This window comes from Parus major, chromosome 1A (assembly GCF_001522545.3).
Source record: "Parus major isolate Abel chromosome 1A, Parus_major1.1, whole genome shotgun sequence".
Lineage (NCBI taxonomy): Eukaryota > Metazoa > Chordata > Aves > Passeriformes > Paridae > Parus > Parus major.
In genome coordinates this window covers 20903811-20927688 of record NC_031773.1, presented here as the reverse complement: position 1 = coordinate 20927688, position 23878 = coordinate 20903811, and the positions used below count along the sequence as shown (strand labels likewise).

General features: G+C 37.6%; 1 protein-coding gene across 22 annotated transcripts in view; it reads right to left on the bottom strand.

Moving 5' to 3' along the window:
- CADPS2 (calcium dependent secretion activator 2) overlaps positions 1 to 23878 on the bottom strand; it is a 281050-nt gene that overhangs the window by 137499 nt on the left and 119673 nt on the right. For all 22 annotated transcript variants that reach the window (XM_015627846.2, XM_033514317.1, XM_015627830.2 and 19 more), the window contains 2 exons: positions 22618 to 22739; positions 8858 to 8969 (listed from right to left, as the gene is read on the bottom strand). In XM_015627846.2, coding sequence (XP_015483332.1) covers positions 8858 to 8969; positions 22618 to 22739 — 234 coding nt within the window. The remainder of the gene's footprint in view (positions 1 to 8857; positions 8970 to 22617; positions 22740 to 23878) is intronic.

The following is a 23878-nucleotide window of genomic DNA, read 5'->3' as shown; positions in this document are numbered from 1 at the left end:
GTGATGCTAAGAATTTTTCCTTTTCTACAGTCTGTAGTTCCTGCTGTCCTGTAACACATCTCATGCATCTCAAGTGACATCTTTCTCCTGTCAACTTCCTGAGCTTTTAGAACATAGATGAAAATAAAAGCAGACAAGGGTATAATTAATTTATATCTGTGGTACTGACAATTCCTTTTCTGAATTTTTAAAGGACTATTACAGAGCTTCAATTTCAGAGCTCTCACAAAGAAGTATCTGTCAGACTATTTAAGTATGCACTGTGGTGGGTTTGTATTACACTTTGTCATGCCTTCCAGCTTTAAAAAATGACAGCTTGAAAGAACTTTGTAATCAAACTTTTTGTTACACAAAAAAACACACACAAAGCATTTTTAAAGCATAAATTATCTTTGTGATAACCTTCATACTAATAATGCCCTGAAGGGCAATGATAGCTACTGTGTACACAGCATCAGGTGGCACAAGCTGCAGGCTCCCACAAAATCACTGAAACCAAAACTCTTGGCAACTTCTCAATAAGAAAAGTAAATAACTGTAGAAATTACTATTAAAAGCATTCTTTCCACTATGGAACACTGTAATGTGAGGTCAATGCCATTGTCCACGGAGAAACTTCCTAACATTATTCTGTCTCAGATTTCCTTCCAGCACTGCTTAAGGATTTAAATCTTCTGGTTGTTTCATAATCTACTTCAAAAAAATGAAGTGATATCTACTCAAATGTCTTCTCTGGCAGATATGAGTCACCTAGAGGATACCCTCTCTGTGCCTAAAACTTTCATAAATTTCATAGAATTCCTACTGAATAATATATTTCTGTACTAAATCGTATATTTCTGAAGTTTTATTTTATTTTATTTTGATTTATTTTATTGTACATTGTCCTGGCTTAGCATTCATATACCTGTGGATAGCACCATAGTAGTTTATTCAGCAGCAGCACAGAGAATTATGAGTTTTTAGTATAGGAAAGAGTTGATCATAATTATACTAACAGGCAATCTACATTAAAAAGTATAATGAACTATTAATGACTAGATAGCTGCACAGCAAGCATAGCTGCTGTGCATTGCATTGCTTCAACTTATTTAAGGCAAATTAATAGTATCAGAACAGTGTGGGTTGAGATAATTCAGTAAATTCAATTGTCTCATAATCATTAAAAAATACTTGACTAAGTGTTCTAATTATATCTAGCATTATATTTCCTCAGACCACTCTGTAACTGAAAAAGTGTCAAGTTCACTTTATGCCTCTCCTCATCTGGATGCAAAATAAACACAGAAATCTTAAATATTATAGAGCCACACTTGTAGGCATTTGTGCAAAGTGATGTTCTCAAAATATTGTTTCTGAGTTGTGAATGACTCAAAATGTTTCTCTCTTGAGCTTAAAAGATGACAGGTAGGAAGACGTTGAAGCTAATATCATTTGACAGCATAACTAACCACCATTTTGTGATTCCATTATTTATTTAGTTCCTCAGCTGGATCATAATAGAAGTTAATTTAAGTACACCTGAGCCAAACAGTCAATCCAGACAAGTAACTCTTAATTCTACTTTTAGCCCATTGATCACATCTTCTTTTAAAGGAATGAAAGAAAGATTGAGCTGTCCAAATTACTCTAAAAGCTTGAACAAACCAAACTGGGGGCATTCTTGCTTTCTCAGAGAAGATAACTGAGCAAAAGGTTCAGAGTCAGAAGCACTGTGAAGAAGTATCTCCCATTGGTACTCCCGTGTTGAGATAAAGCTCTCAAGCTAGCCATTGTTACACAAGTGGTACACAATGTTACACGACTGCAGTTGTCCTGTGGTCAAAAGAATATGCAGCCTTCAAAAGGGACTAATGAAGGCATGAGGAAAACACACTAGCAAGTTGTAAGCACCTTGAGAAAAATCAGATATACTCTACATTTTCCCCCACCTGACACTTGTGGCTGAGTTCCAGCCAACTTGTGTCCTCACATTCTTGATGCTCTCTAGCACCCTACTTCCACCAAAACCCACGATATTCAAGTGTTGAATCCAAGCAATGGAGTTACCCACACTTCTGACCCAAGTGCTTGAGATGAGATAGATTTTTCAAGTTGGGATGATCTAAGACACATTTTGAGATCTCAGACTCTGGGCACCAGACCTTGGTACTCATGGTAACTCTGAGCCAACTATGCTGAGTTTTGGCTCATTGCCACAAGCAAAAGAGATGCAAGTGAAGAAGACTTGCATCTTCATGCCCTGGCTGAAGAGGCAGGTGATATTTAGCATGCTATTATCACTACATATCATTATAAAATCATTATCTTGCCTTCAGTACAGAAAGTATCACAAAAAAGAAAGACACAGCCTATCCACAGTTTCCTCTTCATAACTCAGCCTGGGTCATCTTCAGAAAGCAAACCAAACCTCAGCCTAGCCCCATCCCCAGGGAGGCCCCTGATGCATGGGGCTGCCCTGGTGTCTCCCAGTCCTGCCCTGTGCCCTGACACCCCAAGGAATTGCTCCTGCTTCTGGCACACAATCCTTTCTTCAAACTCTATAGTCTGCAACAGGAAAGCTAGAAAATGTTCTGAGACAAAAGTTCTTGTGTCTGATTTGCTCTTTCAGAACACAAATGGTGCTACAAATGCTGGCTTTTTGCTGCTGACCAAAAGTTCATTTCCTTTTTTATCCTATTCCATACATAGGATGAAAAATTTTAACCTCATATTTTAAGGTCTGGCTAAGTTGGTTGAGAACTGAATATACATCATGTGGTCTTAATCATAAGCAGCTTTGTGAAGTCTGTTCAGAACAAACAACACACTCCTCGTCATGCAACAAATCCCTCCACGAACTAGAGAAATTAAGCTCTCTAACTCCCAGGCTCTACCAGAGACATTTCTAACTCAATTTGTGATTTTTTTAAAGCTATGAATAACAGCCAGTGCCTGGCACATAAGATCACACAATCAATCAACTGCATTTGCTGGAGGTTTTATCATGCAACAGGATTAATTAATACAATATAAGGGTTTTCTTTCATGTTTTAAAATATACCAATTTGAAAAGATGCCGGTGCAAGCAGAGAGGATAGGCAAAATTTAAGTTACGAAGCAAGTTATGAAGCAAGCCCATTTTCATTGGGCACGTGCAAATTTATGCTGCTGGTCATTCTCTGAACAAATATTACAGGAAAATCTCCTAGTTAAATATGGTGTTTCACTGATTTGAAAACAGTTGTAGAACTGTAGAAATTATTGAAGCTGGTTTGGGATATGAAATAGATGACTAGATAAACCTTTCAGTGTTATGTTGTTTGTATAACTCTGTCCCCAGCCTCACTTATGGGACACCTGGCTTTGACAGAAATGTCTACTGACTCTTTTCAAGGTACCTTCTTCCCTAACTTGAAAGTTTGGAGCCAGTCTGTGCTATGCCAGCCCCTTGCCCAAAGACTGGCTGATGTCAGAAAGCCAGCAGCTGCTGTCAGTGTGACAAGAAGTTCCATCGAATGCCCCAGCAGCAGCCTGCCAAGCACAGCACTGCCCTCACCTTCCCTGAGCATTAAGTCATGACACCCTGCTGCCAGGAGGATGAAGAAAAAGAATCTCAAGAAGAGGCTTAAAATTGGAGGTAGAAAGGGGAGAAGGAGATGTCTCTCTTGAGAGTAATTCCCTTAGAAAAATTACCACCTTGGGAACCCCTGAAGAATGTGTTAATAAGAGCTTGATCACCAAGGGGTTTATGAGTTTTCTATGAAAGCTCTATCATCTCACCTATTGAATGTTCTCTTGCTTTTTGGCTATGACTGCATCACAGCTAAAACACTGACACAAGGCTTTGGGTAACCGGTGGTTAAAAAGAAACAAAAAACAACAGTGAAACCAAATAGGCACATGGTGAGAGAGCTATCTAGAATACTGCTGATGAAAAAGAACTGGGAAGACTTCAAAATTTATACAATCAACCTCTGTTGATGGTGCTGGCTGAACATTTTCCCTAGCAGGTCTTAGCAATTGATAAAAGTAGTCTTTGAGTCCTTCCCGAAGAGCCTCTCCCCCACATCTAACAGAGACAAGGCCTGAATGCAAAGTATCTCAAGCATTTTCAGCGAGAGGCACTCTCAAAGAAGCTACTGAGACCCCCCTGTAAGAATGGAAACAATAACACTCAGACATCACAGAGCCCTGACAGGCAGACTGCCTGGGGGGCGAGAGACAAAGCAGGAGTGGAAACAATCTCTTGTAATTCTCCAAACTTAAAAAAGAAAGACAGAAGAACTCGGGCCTGAGAAACCTCAATAATTTCAAAGTGCGATGGAGAAACACAATCCCCAGGATGGCAGGCTTTAAATTAACAGTCACAGAATGAATGTGTCTCTGCTCAGGGGATCTTTGAATGTGGCACAGAAGATAAACAACATGCCCAGTGCAGTCGACATTCAGAAACCCATCAATCCTGAGTATAGGTACCTAGCCAGTACTGCTATTTTATAATTTTAAATCAAACACAGAATAACAGCACTAATGGAAAAAAACCTAAAAAGCATAGCTGCACAGCTAATTATTGCTGGCTGCAGCTGTGACAAGCAGGCTGTGAGACAATAGTTCTCTTTTAATTCAATAGTCAGAGCACCAAGGCTGAAATATTCTTATATTTGAAAAGTATCAGCAATCAAACACCACCTGCTGCTCTCACATTGTGTCCCCATGTGTGCTTAGCACACACACAAGGGCTGTCACTTTGAATTACTAGAACATCTCTATACACAAAGTACTGACCAAGCAAAAGTGGTGTCAGGTGCCTGTGTTTCAGAAACCACCAGGCATATTTTCCAGAAGTAGTTACACCAAACTCTGAAGGCTTCTTCACACTTTCTCAGCATGGACAAATGCTGACATCAATTCTGCCTTCTGTATGCACATACACAAATTATTCAAGTGGCCTGATCAGTATCAGTCACATAAAATCTGTACCACAAATTTCAAAGATATTTGACTAACGTAAATTCTTAGCATCTTCTCATAAGAATAAGTTTAGCTTCAAAGATGCAGCCTGCTTCACTTTCTAGAAGTTAAAGTCAGGGGTTCTACTCACTGCATGTAGGGGTCTGCACAAACACAGACACAGCCCACTCTAAAGCTCATGTTCTGCAAAACCCAAATCCAAATAACAGCCTTTCCCCTTTTATGCAGCACACATCTCTGTTTTTAATTTCAGTGAAAACTGAATTTGTACAACTGTTCTCTAGTTTTTGTAGAATGGAGAATAAAAGTTAAGATTTATTTTTGTTTGAAAGTGGTCAAGTAGGAAGCAGGAAGGCAGAAGAATATCCTGCAGCAAGCAAAATCTTATCTTGGGATTCACTGGATGTATTGGTATTTTTGGAGGAAGACAGCCATATCAGACAAGTGACACAGCAAGTACTACTCCCTTTCAGCTAACCACATCTTTGAATGCTTTGAAGGGAAAAGATGGTAAGTGCAGACATCAGCCCTTCTATCACTTGGTGCTGACCTGGCGGTTTCTGCAGCAGAGGTTGTGAGGCCCCAGCCTGAGCTTTCACACATGGAGTACATAAATCTGTAAGTATGATCTGTCCTCTCTGCTGAAAGCCTTTCTGCTCCCTAATGAGCTAGTTATTTCTGGAAATGAGTGGCCTGCTGATACCAGAGTCTATATCCTAAGTTCATAAGTTAGAGAAATCACCATGCACTGATGGGTTCAATGGAAATGCCTTCTCTACAGTACTGGGGAAACCTTTGCTGGCTCCATATTTCATACCTTAGATCTCTTTTCCTAATAAACTGACCTCTTGGTGGCAGAAGAAACCTCTTGGTATGTGATAGAAGTTCAAAATTCAAATAATGTAACTTTATGCTGCCTCCTGTTTCTAATTATAAATTAAACAGAACAGAACCTGCAGAATAACTGCAAGGTATTGGAAATGCAAGCTTCAGTAATGTATAAAAGTTGTATCAGGTCAAGACACACACTTTTAAGAAAGTACTTGACAGATGAGAATTAATGTCCACAATAAGCCTACCCCAGAAGGGGGGTAGGTTTGAGCTGAATTTCTAAGTACAGGAAAAATACCAGTAGGAAGTGTCTTCAGACCTTTTCCAAGGATAAGAAAACTGGCTGGATCAGATGTACTGCTGCAAGTCACTGCATTGTAATGACCGGGCATATACTTGCCAAACTTTATAAAAATTAAGCTTATCCATTGGGATCCAATATCTTTTCAAATGCTATTTGAATTTAAGTCTCTCAGACCTGAAAGTAAAGACATCACCAACAAAAAAAACCTGAAAGCTGTGTACTACAAGAGTACATAGTAAATATAAATGCAAACTATTTTGTAAAAATTCTTTCTAATCTTCTCCCAGTCTCCCCTGAAGCTAGCAATCACCACTCAGAATTACTCTGGTTAAACCAGAGAAGTAAGTTGAGAGATTTCTTTTCCTACTGAATTAAGGATCTGATCCCTTGAACTGGAAGCTGTCTGTCAGCAACCACAGGTGTTACCAGCCCTGGGAGGTGCAGGACAGACATCCAAACAGGCCACTGCACAGCCAGCATGCCCTTTTCATGTTATTTTTCACTGCTAAGGACCATATGCAGTACACAGGGTCATTGTGGAAGGTTTATTTTTTACTGACTTATCTTTCTCAGAAGGTATTCTTTGGCAAGGATGTGGATATTTTTGGTAAATGAGGAGTATATTATAAAAGAGAAAAGCAGTATCCAGGCATCTCTTGGGTACTCCCGTTTGCTATTCCAAATCTCAGCACAAGCTTTAATGCAAGGGGGGAAAAAGATGATGGCCTTTTTCCTTTCTCATGAGGGAAAAAAAAAAATAATTATATCAGCAAAAAGAAATTATTTTAATAGGCTTATTCTGGTACAAACTGCAAAATCCCAGACCATCTGATAAAAGCAAGCAGACTCTACCAAAGAATACCAGGAGAGTAAGAATCTGAAAGAGCTTCCCTCCCTCATCTTTTATAGATCTTGCTTTGTCTCTGGGAAAGCTGGGTCAGACTCCAACAACAGGGCACTGAGGTCACTATAGCCTCTCAATTACCTATTTTTTTCTCTTTCCTCTCACCCTTCCCAACCAATTCACTTTCTTTAAACTGGTTTGGCCAGCTGACAAACACAGATGTGCCAGAAGGCAGCCACGAGTGTGCAAGAAAAGAGTAAAAACCCCACAAATCAATCATCTGTGACCACAGGACACAAGTCAGGCAAAAGCTATATTCAATATTTTACACTTGAAACATATTTATTCTTTAAAATTAAATTTGAAATCTTTTTAACTTCCTGTCCTAGAAACTTAGACAAGCTGCAGTGTAAGAAAGCAGGCTAAGGGTGGTACTTGAAATTTGGCTATTTGAGGTTGCAGACACAGATACATATATACACATATATACTTAGCCTTTTTATATTGATGATGCTTCTTTTCTTCTCTGACTCCTTGGCAATGAGTATGCTGGCTATTGTTCACAACCACATAGCCCCTCCTCCACTGTCTTTCACCTTGGCCCTTGATTTCTCCTTTGCTTCTTTGAAAGGACTGAGCAAGAAGGGCCAAAGACAAAACTTCTCTGCATTTAGAAACCCCATGCAATTTCTGCAATTGCATCCTTTCAGTGTCTCTTTTATAGTTCTGAATCCAGATATTGGTGACTCTGCTCAGTTGCACACCGGTGGCTCCTTTGTACCTGTCACACTGCCTGGCTGGCTTTTACCAGGGTGTGACCCCCGTGAGAACCTTCCCCCTGCAGATCCCACCCACACATTGATCAAGTGACCTTGGAAGCCCCTTAGAAGGATATGAGATGAGGCAAGAAGTAATCCTGAAGACAAAGTCCTGACCTTAACAAGTGACACAAGGTGTGAGAGAATGTCTTTGCATAACCACCTGTGCTCAGAGGACACAAAGCACAGAAGAGTTGATCTTTCCAACAAATTGTGCTTGTTTGAATGAGAAACAGCCAGGACTGTAGAACTGAGCACTAAAATGTGAGCTACCTTCCACATACTACATATCGGAGGGGAAAATTTCAACAGAAGAGGGGGAGATTTGCAGACCCTCTCTGCCTCATTCACCCTACCTTCTTCTTTCTATGATACATTGCACTCTCTAGTTCTTGATTTTGGGCTAAGAAGGATAAATTTACAGAATTTGCAGAACAGTCTGAGTTGGAAGGGACCCAGAAGGATCATTGAGTCCAGCTAATAAGTGGATGGCCCATATGGTGATTGAACCTATGACCTTGGCATTATTAGCACTGTCCTCTCACTAACTGAGTTAATATCAGATTATCCTGTCAAGATAGGTAAAACACAAAAATTGGAGGAAAAGCTCATGGAGTACAAGAATAAGGTCTCATTTTACTCTCATATGTTATCTCTCACTCCTCTCCCATTCTGCTCCATCCTTCTACCACTTAAGTATTCCTTTTCCTTTTCCTTTTCCTTTTCCTTTCCCTTTCCCTTTCCCTTTTTCCCTTTCCCCATTGTTTGCTACATTTATTACACACCAAGTCTTACCTCTCTCTCTTTCACTCCTAATTTGAATAGTTAAACACATTGGTATATCGTGCAGAAATTAATGTTTTAAACAAGACAAAGAGAGCCACCAGGGATGCCTGATGTAAGTTTCTGAAAGGTAATTGAAGTCAACTACCATGTTTTGAACACTGGTAAAAGTCACCCTTATATAAAAAAAGGACAGTTTGGTAGAGCCACAGCAAAGCTGGCTGCTATTGAAGGCCTTATACCATTTTATGTCATGTTTTATCAATATTCACACTTCTACCCATCATTTCTCACATATTTCTCTTCTCTGCACATAATACTCACTCTTCCCAGTTCTTTATCTTCAAGTGCCAGCACCCCGGTGCTTTCTGTAAAGAGTTTTACTTTGACAACAGGCCGAGGGTGAGTAGTGGTGAAATCCCCTTGGGTTCCCCACCTGCAACAAACAAAACAACAAAATTTAACTGGGGCTGAGCACAGGTCTGAGAGTGATAAGACTGTAATCTCCTCTGCAGACTATTTATCAATGCTCTTAGAACTTAATTTTCAAGCTTTAGGAGGAGGAGGGTGGGAAAGAAAAGGGAGGAACATTTTTGAATATTCAAGATCAAATACCTACATAGAAAAAATGGCTTTTCTCTGTTATAAAACAAATCAGGGATTTTCGGTATGACTTCTGTCATAAAATATCAATCTAAAAAATTTTAATGGCAAAACTCAAAGAACAGAAATTATATCTACAAAAAAACCCCAAACAAACAGGAAGGAAAATAAAGAGACATCTATTTTCTGTGAAACATATTCACTATCTTCTGCGTACAAGTGAAATTAATTTAGCAAAGAATCATGTCTCAATTCACTTCAGGCAACCACAGCATGAATAAATTAGGAGACTTAGGCAGAGAAAATGTTATCTTTTATATTATATATATTTTACAGCTTAGTATGAGAATGTAGGAAAAATGTAAACACAAATGCAAATAATAAGAAAAAAAATTATCAGAGTGACTATAGCTCTGCAAAATAATTACTACCACAAGGCTCCATGCTTTTAGAGAACCTTAATTATGCAGACACACTTCTAGTCGTTAATCTCTTATCTCAATTAAGACACTTGGTTTGCCAGCCTTCTCCCCCTCCTCCCTGTGTGCCAGTGGTACAACAAATAAAAGTTATACAAATTAGGTTGCAACTTCCTTCGATGATCTATTCCATATTCCTGGACAACCACATGGTGCTCATTGCATTGATTAAACTGATTGTGATTATGGTACTAGGTACAAACAAAATGCAAAAAGTAAGTACAGCTCCAGTTTCTCCTGCTGTTGTCCACTGTGTGAGATATTACAATTATCAGAATCTAATAAAATAAAGAAAACAGATGACCTTAAGCGTATGCTCTATAAAAGAATGCATTATACAAGCCAAAATCTTAGGCCCTCATTTAGAAAAAGCAATAATTTTCATTTACATTCAAGAGTACACAATGTCTCAGTGTAGCAACATGAACACAGAGTAGTACTTTTCCAACAAAGGGATATATCAGACAAAACTCCACTAGCATGAGATACAGACCTCAAATCAAGTCTAGAAAGTAATATGCATCAAAAGCAAAAAGCTTTAAGGAAGCAGTTCTGTATAAACCAGTCCTACAGGTAGCTGAACATGAACTCTGAAAGTGAGATTCACCACAAATTAACTGAATATTGCACTAAATTCTGTCTTCTTTGCTCTGTCTAGGTTAGACAGATGCTTACTCTTGTCTGTGGTGTGCATAGCTTTAGGCTCAGAAAAGTGGCAATTGAAATAGGAACTCTGACAAATCACCTTTCTGAGTGGGAGAAAACCTGTTTATGATCTGATAATAGATGCTGCAGCTGCAGAGTAGGACAATGCCCAGCACTGCTGCTTCTCCCAGCACTGGTGCCAGGGGTAGGTTTCGTCACCATACAGAAATGAAATTTCCAAGGAGCAAGCACCTTTATAAATGATGACATCTTCATCTGTATCTTCAGTCTCCAAATCCCACTGTTCAGCAAGAATGCTGCCTTGAATTTGGAAACACAATCTAAGCACTTTGATAACTGCACCCTCTCTCAGCTGTCAGGTTTGCTTGTCCCTCAGCTTCCAGAGGCATTAAACTGTGCATGCCATATTGGACAGGAAAAACAAATATTGTACACAAAAAACCCAAGAGAGACTCCCATTAAAATAACAAAACAAACCCAAACCCTCTCTACTTTTGTAGAGGTCTAGTGCCAGCATCAATTCATACAGAAGAGAAGAGAAAGAAGAGGTCATGCTGACAGAAGGGAAGAGAACGTCACCTGCAGCAACTCAGCTGCTGCAAGCTGAACAGCAGGTGTGTGCTTCAGCATTTGCTGGGGTTTGAGCACCCTAGCATCAGGTTCAAAGGACTTCCTAGAAAGTGGTGCAGCTTTCTTTGGAGACGCAGCTCCATCACTGCAGGACACTGCAGGACACAGCAGGCAGGGATGGGGCACACATGAGCCTTGCCCAGGGAGCCTGAGAGGATTTGCTCCTTCTCCAGTTTAGAGGCACAATTTAGTGAGAGACTGATGAGAACGGGATGAACAGGGGGTCATCTGCCTGTTGTTGGCACTTACTAGTACTTACTAGTAGTACTAGAAATCAGCTTTAACACTGAATCTGATCACTAGCCTTGAGTGACACCTTTCTCCCATCCTTTGTCCCATCTGCACCAGTAAGTGGAAATCCTGGGCTGAAAAAGAATTGTCTGAATGCATTCCTAAAGCTTTATGCTCATGGTAGAAATATTTCATGCACTGATCAGCATGCTCCTGGACCACTAGGACTTCAGCTGACTCCCATAGCCCCTCAGGAACATTTCATTGGAATTGGAATTGGAATTGGAATTGGAATTGGAATTGGAAGAGCAGATGAACATAGATTTACTGACCAGGTTTTAATATCATTCATCATGAAAGAGCTCATGAGAAATCACATTCTGTTAAAGGCAAATCCAAGATTGTATCCTTTATTATCACACTTACTTGTGGGCATCTGATGTTCCTATCAGCTGCCAATATAACAGCCAAGTACTCGTAGCTCTTTTTGTTCCTTATGTATGACTAGAACACAAGTCCTGTTTCTTTGAAGCTTCATGTTTTTGCAGAGGTATCAATTCATACCATTTGAAATCAGCAGCCAAAATACTGGTATCCTGTTCATTTTAGTTTGCTCCTTCCAAGAAAGAACATGAGACACAATACTCCACTCAAACTGACTTTATCTAGATAGATGGACTTCGTCTAAATGCTGTACATTTAAAAGCACATTATTATGTTATTATGCATGCTATTAATACATCAGGCAACAACTGAAGCAGAAGTCAGAAATGACAGCCCAATCCAAGCTCCAGCTTGTTGTCTAACCCATATGAATGTTCATGCTAATAACAATTTGCAATTTGCATTTCTTTTCGTTTTGTCAGTATGAACTGAGGTGTAGCAATAAGAACAGCCTTTTTGGCTGTAGTTTGCACTGTCAATCAACACCTCCTAATAAACATTAGTTCTGTTAGAAATAAAATTCTGATCTGCAAAGATTGTGCCATGAATATAAGAAGGTACCAGGAGCTCAGAATTTATTAAGGATAACCCAAAATATAGGAAAGACGGAGTAAAGCATGCAGGTGTACATAAGCTAGCCTACTTTGACATACTCTTTCCTGTTCTGAAATTATATAGGTGCTTAAGTTCAGTCAGACTTCAACTTTATTTTCTCCCCGGCTATTTCTTTTATGACACTGGTGAGACTCCAGTCAGCAAATCAACAAGTTTATGACTAATACTTCATTTTAACCAAATTCCATTTAAATGTATGTCACACTTTCAGCTTCTGCATCTGAGAGTATAAAAAATGATATCAGATTTTCAGCATACAGATCAATTTAAAATTCAGTACAACATACATGCAAACAACAACTTTGAATAAGGTACTGCCCAATCATCACCTGTGACTAAGAACTGTGTAATTAAATTGCATCAATCTTACCTATAATGCCAAGATTTTAAATATAGTCTTCCTAGCCAATAAATATGATTTTACTGAATCACTTGTTATTTCTGCTGTAAAATTCCATCAATTTTTTCCCATGCTTTTGGATATTTATTCTAGTTCTATATATCTATTACAAGAACTGGTGAGTTTAATGGTGAAAATATGTTAGGAGAATATTTAATAATTAATGAAATCAGTGCCTGAACAGTAATCATCATGATGAAAATCTTGATCACCATTACTGTGATTTCTTATTTCAACTTACAGATTTTATATGCTAGTATAATTGCATCCACTTTTTTTGTCAAAAATTTAATTATTTTCTTCCAAAACACATTTTTTGTCTGTCAAATGCATTTTTTGACCCCTGTTACAGCATTAAAATTTCTGGTTCTTGCATTTACTTAATCTCTTTGGAGCAAATATTTTTGCAGAACATCTCCTTTAAATTTAAAAGCTGAGCTGCTGCATATAGGTCAGAAAAATCAATGTTTTGCTTTTAAGTTTGGGGTTGCACCCTGGTATTATTCCTGAAGAAAATACAGTACCTCCCAGAAAGGATTTTTTTTTTCTGAACCACAGCTATCAAAGTCAACCAGCATACAAAAGATTCTTTCCATTATTCATAGGACAAAAACTTTTAAATTTTTTAATTGAACTACTTTCTGTACATAGGAATTAACAAGGAGGTCTCCAGAATCTGAATGTCGAATAAAGAAAAGCTTTAAAATGCTTTTCTTCATATTTTAACTTTATATTTTAACTTTCAACATCAATAACTGAAATATTTTTTGCATGAAAATAAATCTTACAGCTGACTTTTACTTTTCATACAGGTGAACCTGTAGGCTGAAACTTGGCTTTTTGTGAAAAGAGAACCAATTCCTTTGTGCCATTTTGATCTTGTTTGAGTCAAAGTATATTGCAGATAATTTACTTAAAGCTTGCTCTGCTATGGAGCTCCTGAAGGAAGGATGGAAGAAAGGATGAGAAGAAAGAACAAGCAAATGAATTCATCTATCTTATGAAATTGTTATTTACAATCAGTGTACCTTTAGTAAATCTTATCTACAAAGAAAAATGCAATGCTTTAAGTTTGTAATAGCATATGTTTTAACTAGCAAATGTATGCAAGCAATGGAAAAAAAAATAAAAAAATCAACCACCTCCACACCTTTGGAGCCATTGATTTTTGAGTATTGGTCCAATGATTTTTGTTAATGTGAACAATTTTGGAGCTGAAAGTGTCCAGATGGGAAGTTCAAAATTTTAGACAAAACAAGTATGGATCACATGCAAGATATATATTAAATAACTGCCATTATACAGGGGTTGTTTGTTTGTCTGTTTGTTTACATCTTGCTAGATAAACCATTGAAAGTAACAAGAATTTCAACACTAACTGCTGCATTGAGCTCACAGCACTGTTAGCTGCAGCCCGTGTAGCATACTGGATACCTCTAAAACTACCAACTTTAAGTTGGAAAAAAACCCCTAATTCTGCCTCTTCAGGCTCTCATTTCACCACATAATTTTCCTTTGTTTAAATAATTTTTCTGCTTTTACCTACTCATTCTCTTTATTATAGAAACTGCAGTGATTTGATGTTTGTTCATCTTTAACCATAAGCCACAGTCTTTTCACCATATTTTTCTGCTGCTGTCAGAGGTACGTGGGCTGATATAGTAATTAGAGACAAAATATATTGCCAAAGTTTATTTCCCTTCACTGCAAAAGTACCTACTGCCAGCAAGAAAGTGAATGTTTATTTCAGCTAAAGATTTATCACTGTGTCACAGAAACCCCTCTAAGCGAATTTATTTTTCTACTTCAGTTTGGAACATATTTCATACACTGGGAACAGCAGCAAATTTCTCTCAGGTTTTCCATTTAACTCATGGTCTCTGTTAGTCAAAACTTTTTTTATGAGATCATGGGAGTGAATGTAATAAAATTTATTATTCTAAGCAAAGGATAATTCTGTATATTTCGATAAACAGAATAATATATATTATATATTATAGGGATATATATAATATATTACAGGGCTAATATATGTAGCCCGACTTACTGTAGTACTTTATTTCTGATGAAATACCAACTCTACAATTTTTTGCACCATTTTTTATCCTCAACAATATGGAAATCTCATTTTTGAAACCAGTACCAGAGTGTATTGGTCCCCTTGGTGCCATCTTTGCCTCCTTCTGGGTTTGATTCTGGGATTTGTTCTTCTGCATAAGCTCAATGTGTTTCTTAACTATTAATTAAATTACATTAAAAGGCCTTCTGGAAGAGTTTTCTTATTTGCTATCCAAACAGGGATGTGGGCAGAGCTGGAATGAGCAGGAAGACCCGCCCAAGACAGTTTGTTTGGCATCTTACTGCTCCGCAGTAGTAAGAGATTTACCAGCACTTCATCTTTGCACATCTTGGAGCTGGACTGGAAATAGTATGTTGAGGTCTCTGCGATATCTTTGTGTTTCAACTATGTCAAGAACTTATATTAACTCTGCTGTTTCTACTTTGTTTAGAAACAGGCCTTAACTGTATAAAAACAGGTATCTATAACCCTCAGGTTAGAAACCATACTCATAATGAAAGTTGTGAGATGAAATGCCAGGAAACTCAAGGACAGAGGAGGCTCAGCACCTCCTGGCATATCCAAGTACACTGATACATTAAAACACTCCAAATACAGGTCTGTATTTGAACAAACCTTCTGTTGTCAGTGAAGGATTGTTTGAGTGTGGGATTTATGAAGTGTTGCATATTACAGCTGTATGTCCAACTGCAGAGATACAGAGAGAGAAAATGTGAGACCGCGAGCTGTACCAGCGATGCAAGTCACCCCACAGCAATCTGACAATAAATCTATAATTTGACAAGCAGGATCCACTCACCCAAATAGAAATAGAGTTAAATCCATACTTATCTGATTTTGGTGTTTTTACTGAGACTCCTAAAGAGAGTATTAGTTGGTGCTAATTGCTACTAGTTCTTCCCTGCTGATAGTTGGAAAAATATCATAAGCATTTAATTTTCTCTTCTGAGTACAAAAATACTCATCCATTTGTTAATGGCTGATACCAGGATGCTACACTAGAAATCACAGATTTAAATCTAAAATCTGCCTCATGCAGCCCAAAAGCATGTTCATTTTTTCTTATCACCACCATACAAATGAATATGAACATTGCAACTTCACCCTTTGAAAAAGGATATTGAAAGGTACTGCACATGCAACAGAAGTTTATTGTGCAGCACTAAGGATTTAATAGGGTAAAGATTATTCCTTACATGCAACATTACAACCACTATTTATATTTTATTTATTTATTTATTTATTTATTTATTTATTATGCATTCTCCAGTACATCAGTCAGATCTGGAATTAATGTTTGGAACCACAAGGGAAAGAGCTGGTATGCTTGTACCTTTCTATAATGCTTATAATGGGATTTACATTGCAAATGTTTTCCCTGTAAAATGTTTTTTTTTTTTTATTTCTTTATTTTAAAATTACTCATTCATTTTAATGGAATAACAAGGAGCATAATTTCCTCACTCAGAGCAAGCACATTAAACTGCAGCTGAAAAGCAAGGCATAAAGAAAGTTCTAAACAAATCACAACATCCTTTCACAGTAGAAGCACAGATAAGCCCCATGCTCAGGCAAACTGAGCCACGAGGCAGCTACGTGTCTTGGCTTCCATTACAGACCTCATCTAATCTTCTGTGACTCTTTTCTTTCCTGTGTTACCATGATTCCGCTAGTTTAAGTGCAAATCTTGAGGAGAACTGCAGATTCATTGTTTTACAGTCCCTATCGAAGAAACGCTGGTACTTTGCATAAATACTTTCTCTATTTAGCTACCATCTTATGGGCTGTCAGCTACTGAAGGAGCGTGACAATGGTAATGGTTTTAACCCTGAGGTTCCCATCAAAGTGTTCCTAAAGCTGCAAAATGTAGCTAGGAGAAAAATAAATTGTTCTACAGAGGTACTGACAGGAGGAAGGGAAAGTACAGCAAAAAGGTAAAATAGTGGAATAAGCATGGGAAATCACACAATTACTTTTAAAGCTCACCTTTGAATCCACCTAAGTGGAGCCTATACTACTGTCTTTTACCATGTATCATTTACTTCTGTCTATATGGGAACTTTTCACCCTGCACATTAATGGTCTGAAATGCAAACTAACAAACCATCTCTTCAGCACTTCCCTTCCAGAAAATCTGTGCTCAGCACCTGCAGCTGCAAGCACTAAGCAGCCAATCATCTAATTTCTGAATGCATTGTTGAGTCACTATCTAGTGTAGAATCTCAAAAAAAGTAAATGTTTGGGCAATTTTTTTCTTTTTTTGTGGATTCAGCAGAAAAATTAAGGGGTTTTAGGGTGCTTGTTAGAAAACACTGGGAATCCTTTCCTGGAACTTTTTACTCAAGGAAGAGAAAGCTCCAAATTGCTATTTCAGCAACAGCAAGGATACAGTGTTTTGATGGATATGCTATATCATAAAGCTCCTTTTTGCAACTAGACCAACATGAAAGGAAAAAAGGATAATCTGTTAATATGCAGATTTATTTTTTTTCAGGACTTGCTTTTGGTAAAATAAAAATTTTAATAAAGGAATTAACAGAGCTCAAAATTACTGTTTATCTGACAGCTAATAATGATCTATGCATGATCATGTATTTATTTTTAAGCATAAATATTATACGAATAATATGAATAAAATATTATATGAAAAAATTACTTGTAAAAAAATCACAGTAAAACTGTGATTAGTTTTTCTTTCAAACAAAAAATAATCTAACAGAAACCAGAAAGGCAAACCAGAAGAGGGGTTCAATGCATTATAGGCACCTTAGTAAAAACACTAATTTAGACTTCCTACACTGAAAAGAAGAAAAGTGCACTCTAACAGTACAGAATGCTATTATGACAAGTATTGTCATTACAAACATAAAACAGTATGAATAAATTATTAGTCTTGCTTTCCCATCTCACTTTCAGTACAGGCAACCAAGACAAGCCAGGGTGAACATTTTAATGGGTATGTATCTACACTGACACACTGCCAGGCATGGCAAACACTGGTACATATTAAGTGAACAATTCATGAGAGAAACCTCCTGTTTCCCACCAAGGTTCAAACCCACCTAGAGACTGGTGATGGGCACAAGGGCAAGACATGGTGATTTATGCTCCTGAAATTTCTATAGGCATATTTATTTCACTTTTTCCTTGAAAGAGTTGATTATGAATGCATCACAACACTGTTAAATTTGCAACTCCAATTTACTTCATGTTATTTTGTATTTCTGTGACACTTTAACCTTCAAAATGCTGTAGAAGCATTGATAAACTCACAGTACTTTGATGAAGCAGATAGATGTTGTCATGTCAATCTAAAGATATGGGAAAACAAATCACAAACTAGGCTGACCTACCTGAGCCTGCAGAGTCTATCAAGAAAGAACCAAGAATCAAATCAGAAAATGTCAGTATTACAGTTGGCATAAGACCAATTGGTGTGTTTTATTCTGAAACCCCTTTTTCATTGCATACACACTGTATATGTTGTTGTCAACCACAAGTGAGGTGACAGTTTAAGTGTTATTGTCCCCTTGTTTCCCTTAATTAAAAAAAAAATAAAAATTATACAGTTGGAAGGACTACAGTGAAGATGAAGAAAGCAAACTTTCTGATGTTTGGAACATGATTGTCAAATATTATCATCCTCAATATATCGTATTAAAAAAGTGTTATAATTTTAATGAGCAAACATGCCATTTAAGAAAGTTTTAAATATTAGAAACTAGGCCTTTTTCTTTTTTTTTTTTTTAACTGCTCTATGGAAGTTTTTCTATGCAATCTTTAGTTAATGTATGCACAAGTTCTCATACTTCAAATACTTTATGGAATTAATGACGGTAGAATATGCCATAAAAATAATGTAAGCAGCACTTACTTAATTTGTGCAGTACTGACCAAGGTTCCCTGCTTCCTCTAGTCAGATTTAATCATGCATTCTTCACATACTTCTAACATACAATATCCCTTTTAATAAGATTCTACAATTACTGGCAGTAAAATACAATGATCTAATATGTCTTGTTCACATGAAGAATATCCTGTCTCTATTAAAGTTTTTTCATCAAGATGAGATCCTATTTTATTGTCTAAGTAGGTGACAAGAAAATGTCAGGTGTAATACCAAATGATAGTATGTTCCCATCTTTTATTTTTAGACAAGATTTTACATGCCTAAAACATGACACTTCCAAGAAATCACATTATTTAATATTCAGAATGAGTAAAAATCAAAGATAAGAAAGAAATGTGGATACCAGGCTCCACAAGATTAAAAACAAGGCCACTTCAGTAATGTTTGAAAAATGAAATTAGCACTGGATTTCTGCAGATGACCCCCTGTGGCATCACAGCAATAAAGTTATGCAAAGCTTCACACAACTGAAAGGGCCCTCTGAGGGCTCCGCTTACTGATCTCTGGTAGAAAAGGTCATAGGCTATGTTGAGGGATTTTCAGAAGGGCTAAAAGGCAGGAAACAGCTGGAAGTAATGCAGAAATATTTCACAGTTATAAAAATTTTATAGGGTTTGCATGTGAAGCTGTGTAACTGATCTGCTTGTAAAACTGTTCAAGACATAAGTTCAGTAAAACTACATTATTCTACAACATTTGCATTTTAGAATGACCATTAACTCATTAAGTACACATAAGCAGTATTTCATTTAGCTTGCTAAAGAAGAAAATGAAGCACTTAAGCATAAACTCACAAAGTTATTATTCAAAGAGAGAAAGCAAGGGTTAAATGCATTAACAAACCAGAAAATATTTATTACTGGTGAAAACTCTGCTCTCCTTCCAGGGACTTTAATCAGGCATCTTCCCTCTAAGAACAAATACTGTTTCTAGTTTTTGTATTACTCTTAAGGTGGGACTCAGGGATTTAGAGGAACACTTAAATATATGTATAAAAATACATGAGAAAATATTCAGCATTTTGGAATAGTGGATAAATTGTGAATTAAGTGTGCACTTGACCCATGTTTCCATTAATCTCTCCTCTAAGATCACACTGGCTTGCAGCAGCATTTTGAAACATTCATCTTAGAATCTTATTTTATCCTTTTCACTGTCAAAGCTTTAAAATTTTCTGGCTGAGTGGTAGCATTGCCTGCATACACTGATGTTTCACAGATGAAAAAAGTAAGCATAAATAATTCTTTATACTGCTTTTTTTGTTGTTTGTTTGGGTTTTTTCCACAAATGTAGCTACCAGTTCAAAATGATAAACTGGCTACAGAAAAATGTGTGTGACAAGCACATGATTTGGAGCTCCTGCCAACAGTCTCCCACAGCAGGCTGGTGGTAATCATTCCCTTTTCATCACTGTCTCATTCTATGCAGCTTTGGTACCCTTTTCTAGCTTCACATCCTACATTAAATATGAAGTTATGGTCTCCTTCAGCCTCACTGATACTTTTCCTTCGTGTCAGAAAGACAGTACCAAGAATTATAGCAGTAAGAAGCCAGCTCCAGCATCAGGCAATGCAGGCAGACAGCAGCCTCAGGCATCTGACAGCTGTTTTTTTGTATCAGGAAAGAGATGGTCTGTGCTTGCCCACCAGCTCTCTTCCACCAGTGTACTTTCTGATTAAACTCTTCTAAGCTCTCTTAGTTGCCTCTACCACCAATCAATAAAAGCAATATTGCTACTGCCAAGAAAACCTGATTTGGCTCTAACAGAAAAACTAAACTATGGAAGAAAGCATGTCCCTTTCCATAGGCAGCTTCCTCTGTCTTCTTACTGTTTGCTCATAATTTGCTAATTTCATGCTTGTCTAATTTAATATCCTCCCCCGTTGCCTCAAATGAGGTCTCTATCTGTGCTCAAAAGCTATGTCTCTAAATACTCATAATCATACTGCATGCCAATGTCTCCTAATCACTCTTGCCAGAAATGGAAAAGAGCACAACTCAGAGGAGCACAGGAACGAGATACTTTGCAGAGCTGTATAATCCTTGCCTCTTTAAGTTACACTGTTTTACAGGACAGCAGGCCAACAGCACCAGCAACTCCCATTCATGTGCTTCCAGACTACAGTTCAGGGCATTTCTCAAAAAATTCATCTTCTAAAGATACGTAATTTTTTCCAAACAAATCCATATGACTTTGGTTTGTACAACATCATTTAGATGGAATAGCTCATGATCTGTCTTTCTCCTATACTAAATCAACTCATACCTTTTGAACCTGAAGTTCATTAAATCAATTTACAAGCTTGGAGCAGACAAGCAACATGACACCATTTCCTAGAAACACTTCAGTTGTTCTTGTATTTTTTCTGGAACTTCCTTTTAACAAAGCTTCCATTTTTACAAGTAGGAAAATCAATTAATCTCGTGGAAATTTTTACTTGATGCTTCTATATACTTCTGATTGATTTTACAACCTTTACCTAAACCCTGCAGCATGAAATAAATAAGCCATGAACTGATTGTGAACCATCCCTAGAATGTTTTGTTCACCAGATCTGGAAATAGCTAGAGAAAACAAAACAGACTTAACATCTTTAACATCTACAGACTGTTTTCGGAAAGGAAGATAAACATGTCCAAAAATCAAAAACTTGTGTACTCAAGGTGATTTAAAGACTCATATCAATGACATCAGAGATTAACCAAGCATTTAAAACAGACCCAAAATGTTCAAAAGAAACAAGAACCTTGGCTGTGTCAGCAGGCAAAGGCTGTAGGCACATGTCACAGGGAACAATATGAGAGCAACCGCAAGACAAAGGACGGTTTGGAGATGTGCCCTCCATGAAAAAGCCTAGTGGGCTCATGGGACCCTGAACCACCAGAAAACACCCCAAAAGGTCAAAAAATAAGCAGGTGATGTTGAATACCCACTTACAACCTTGCTTCAATGTGTACATCTGTGTGTCTTTTTTATTATCGTTTATTTTAGAAGGCCCTTGTGTAGTACATGGAAATGATAAGAATAAGCATTCCAATACCCTGGAGAAGGAACACAGCCAGGAACTGTGACAAATTAATTTTACATCTTGTCCCACATACTCAGCGTTCTGCAAAGCTGTTTGAATATGCTGCTAGCTTATTTGCCAAGGAAAGTTGCCACAGCTAGAAGAAAGTCCATCAAATTAGATTTTCTACTCCCAACCATAGAAAAGACAGATAAATTGTGCTTCTAGTTTTGCCTAAAGAATTCTGTCTTTCCAAATGGAAAAGAAACTACCATCCCAGTTCCACAGAAGATGTTTTATCTGATATTGTAACAACTGCAATTTTTAAATTGTCTTTCACATGGCACACTATGGTGCCAGTAAAACCCCAACATACTGTCTGGAAAGTTATCTACAAAAGATTCCAAATGACATTTTAACAGAGTGAAAAGTGTCTGAAGACAGTGTGTAGGTCAAACGAATCAACCAATTTAATTTCTTACTCTCTGCTACACCAACTGATTCAACTACACATGGCATGATGTTATCCCCCTCCAAGTCAGTTTGCTGACTGCCTCCATCAAATATTAATTGAAAGAAGTGGATCCTATAATTTAAAATGAAATGGGCTCAGCAGGTGAGCAAGCTTTGTCAAGATTGATTACTGAGTATTGATTTCCCCCCAACTGCACAAGTTACACACCACAAGGCCACCTGCACATTAACCTAGAATACATAAAATCACCCCAGGCTAACATCTATCAAGAAGTTTGTATTTTTGGAGGATGCAGTCTTCAGTTCTTTTCTTCACCCGTACATTCAATGGCTTTCATTTGTACAGCATCCACACTTTGTACTCACTTCACCCTAAGTAAGTATTATTTGTATTTTAACTTCTCAGAAAGAATTCAAGATAACTAGTCAAGAAAAAATTCATATAACCTAGCACTAAACTAATTGTAAAAATTGTAAAGAAAATCAGACAAGTTCTCCCATGACAGAAAAGAGACAGTGATGCAGCAAGAGCAGAGTGGCTTACTGTGGCCTGGAAGCTTCTGCTTGGTCGGTCTGAAGCTTTTCACCCCCTTCCACTTCCATGGTGCAGTAGACAATCCGATTGGGAGCAACTGACTTTAAACCTTGTACCTCCATTATAACAATCTGAGGAAGAGAAAGAGAATAGTTTATCCTTCATAAAAAAATTACACGGCACAATTACTGCAGTACTAAGCTCTGCAAAGATTAAAAAAAAAAAAAAGGAAAATCCCCCAAATTCCAAAGTCCACTCACTCAAATATTAAGACAGAGGAGAGTTTTGGTTTTATCTTCTTTTTCCACTTTCAACAACATCTAGAATGAATTGAAATTTTTCCTTTGTTTCTACTTGGACAGTGATCAAAAACTCACTCCAATCACAATTTATATACCAATAGTGCAATTTAAGACTAATATCCGAATACAATTCTCAATCTTTATACATGAAAAACTGTAACTTTTAATCAGTCATCTAGGTGACTATTTTTATAGAACAGATAGGTTACTAAGTCTGATGGTAAACAAGTAAGTACATTGATCACACATAGAAAGGTAAATTATGGCGCTGTGTCTCTGGAGGTTGCAGCCCTTGAACTTCAGAAGGGCTTTGGTGTTGTGCCAAGCAAGAGGCAGGTCAGAGCACTGGTATCAGCTCCTGTAATTTTTTCCCCCACTATGCACATCCTTTTCTTCTCCCAGTGCAGCACTTGCAGTCAGGTTCAGTATGCATATGGGGAAGAGGGAGAAGAGAAACAGAAAAAGTCACTGCTACCAGCTGTGTCCTGCAAGTTTTCCTCACCAGGGAAATCATGAGCTTGGCAGATCTTATAGATTTTCACCTCCTCTAGACTACTCTACACTAACTCAGAAAAGCCAAATCCAGCTCTACTTTAAATGTTCTCTGCCTTCTATAAATCTTGTCACAGTGTGAACTTAGTGGAATTTTTTGCATTTCAGATGTTTCTAATTTAGAGGACTTGAGAAGACAGTCAGGTTCCCCTGCTTTCTTTGGAAAAGCTGCTTTTCTTGCCAGTTCCCTCTGGGCCCATGCAAAGAAACTTGGAAAAATGTACTCTATCAAGAGAAGTTGCCCTCAACTGAACCTTACATGTAAACCAACATTTGTTTAATTTTTTTTTTAAAGTGCCAGAAGTAATGACTGCTTTTGGTCTCATTAGGTGCAATTGGTTTCTTAAGTCAGCAAGCAGCTACTAGAATTGTTGTTATTAAACTTCCTTGCACGTGTACCACTTTGTTCCAATTCA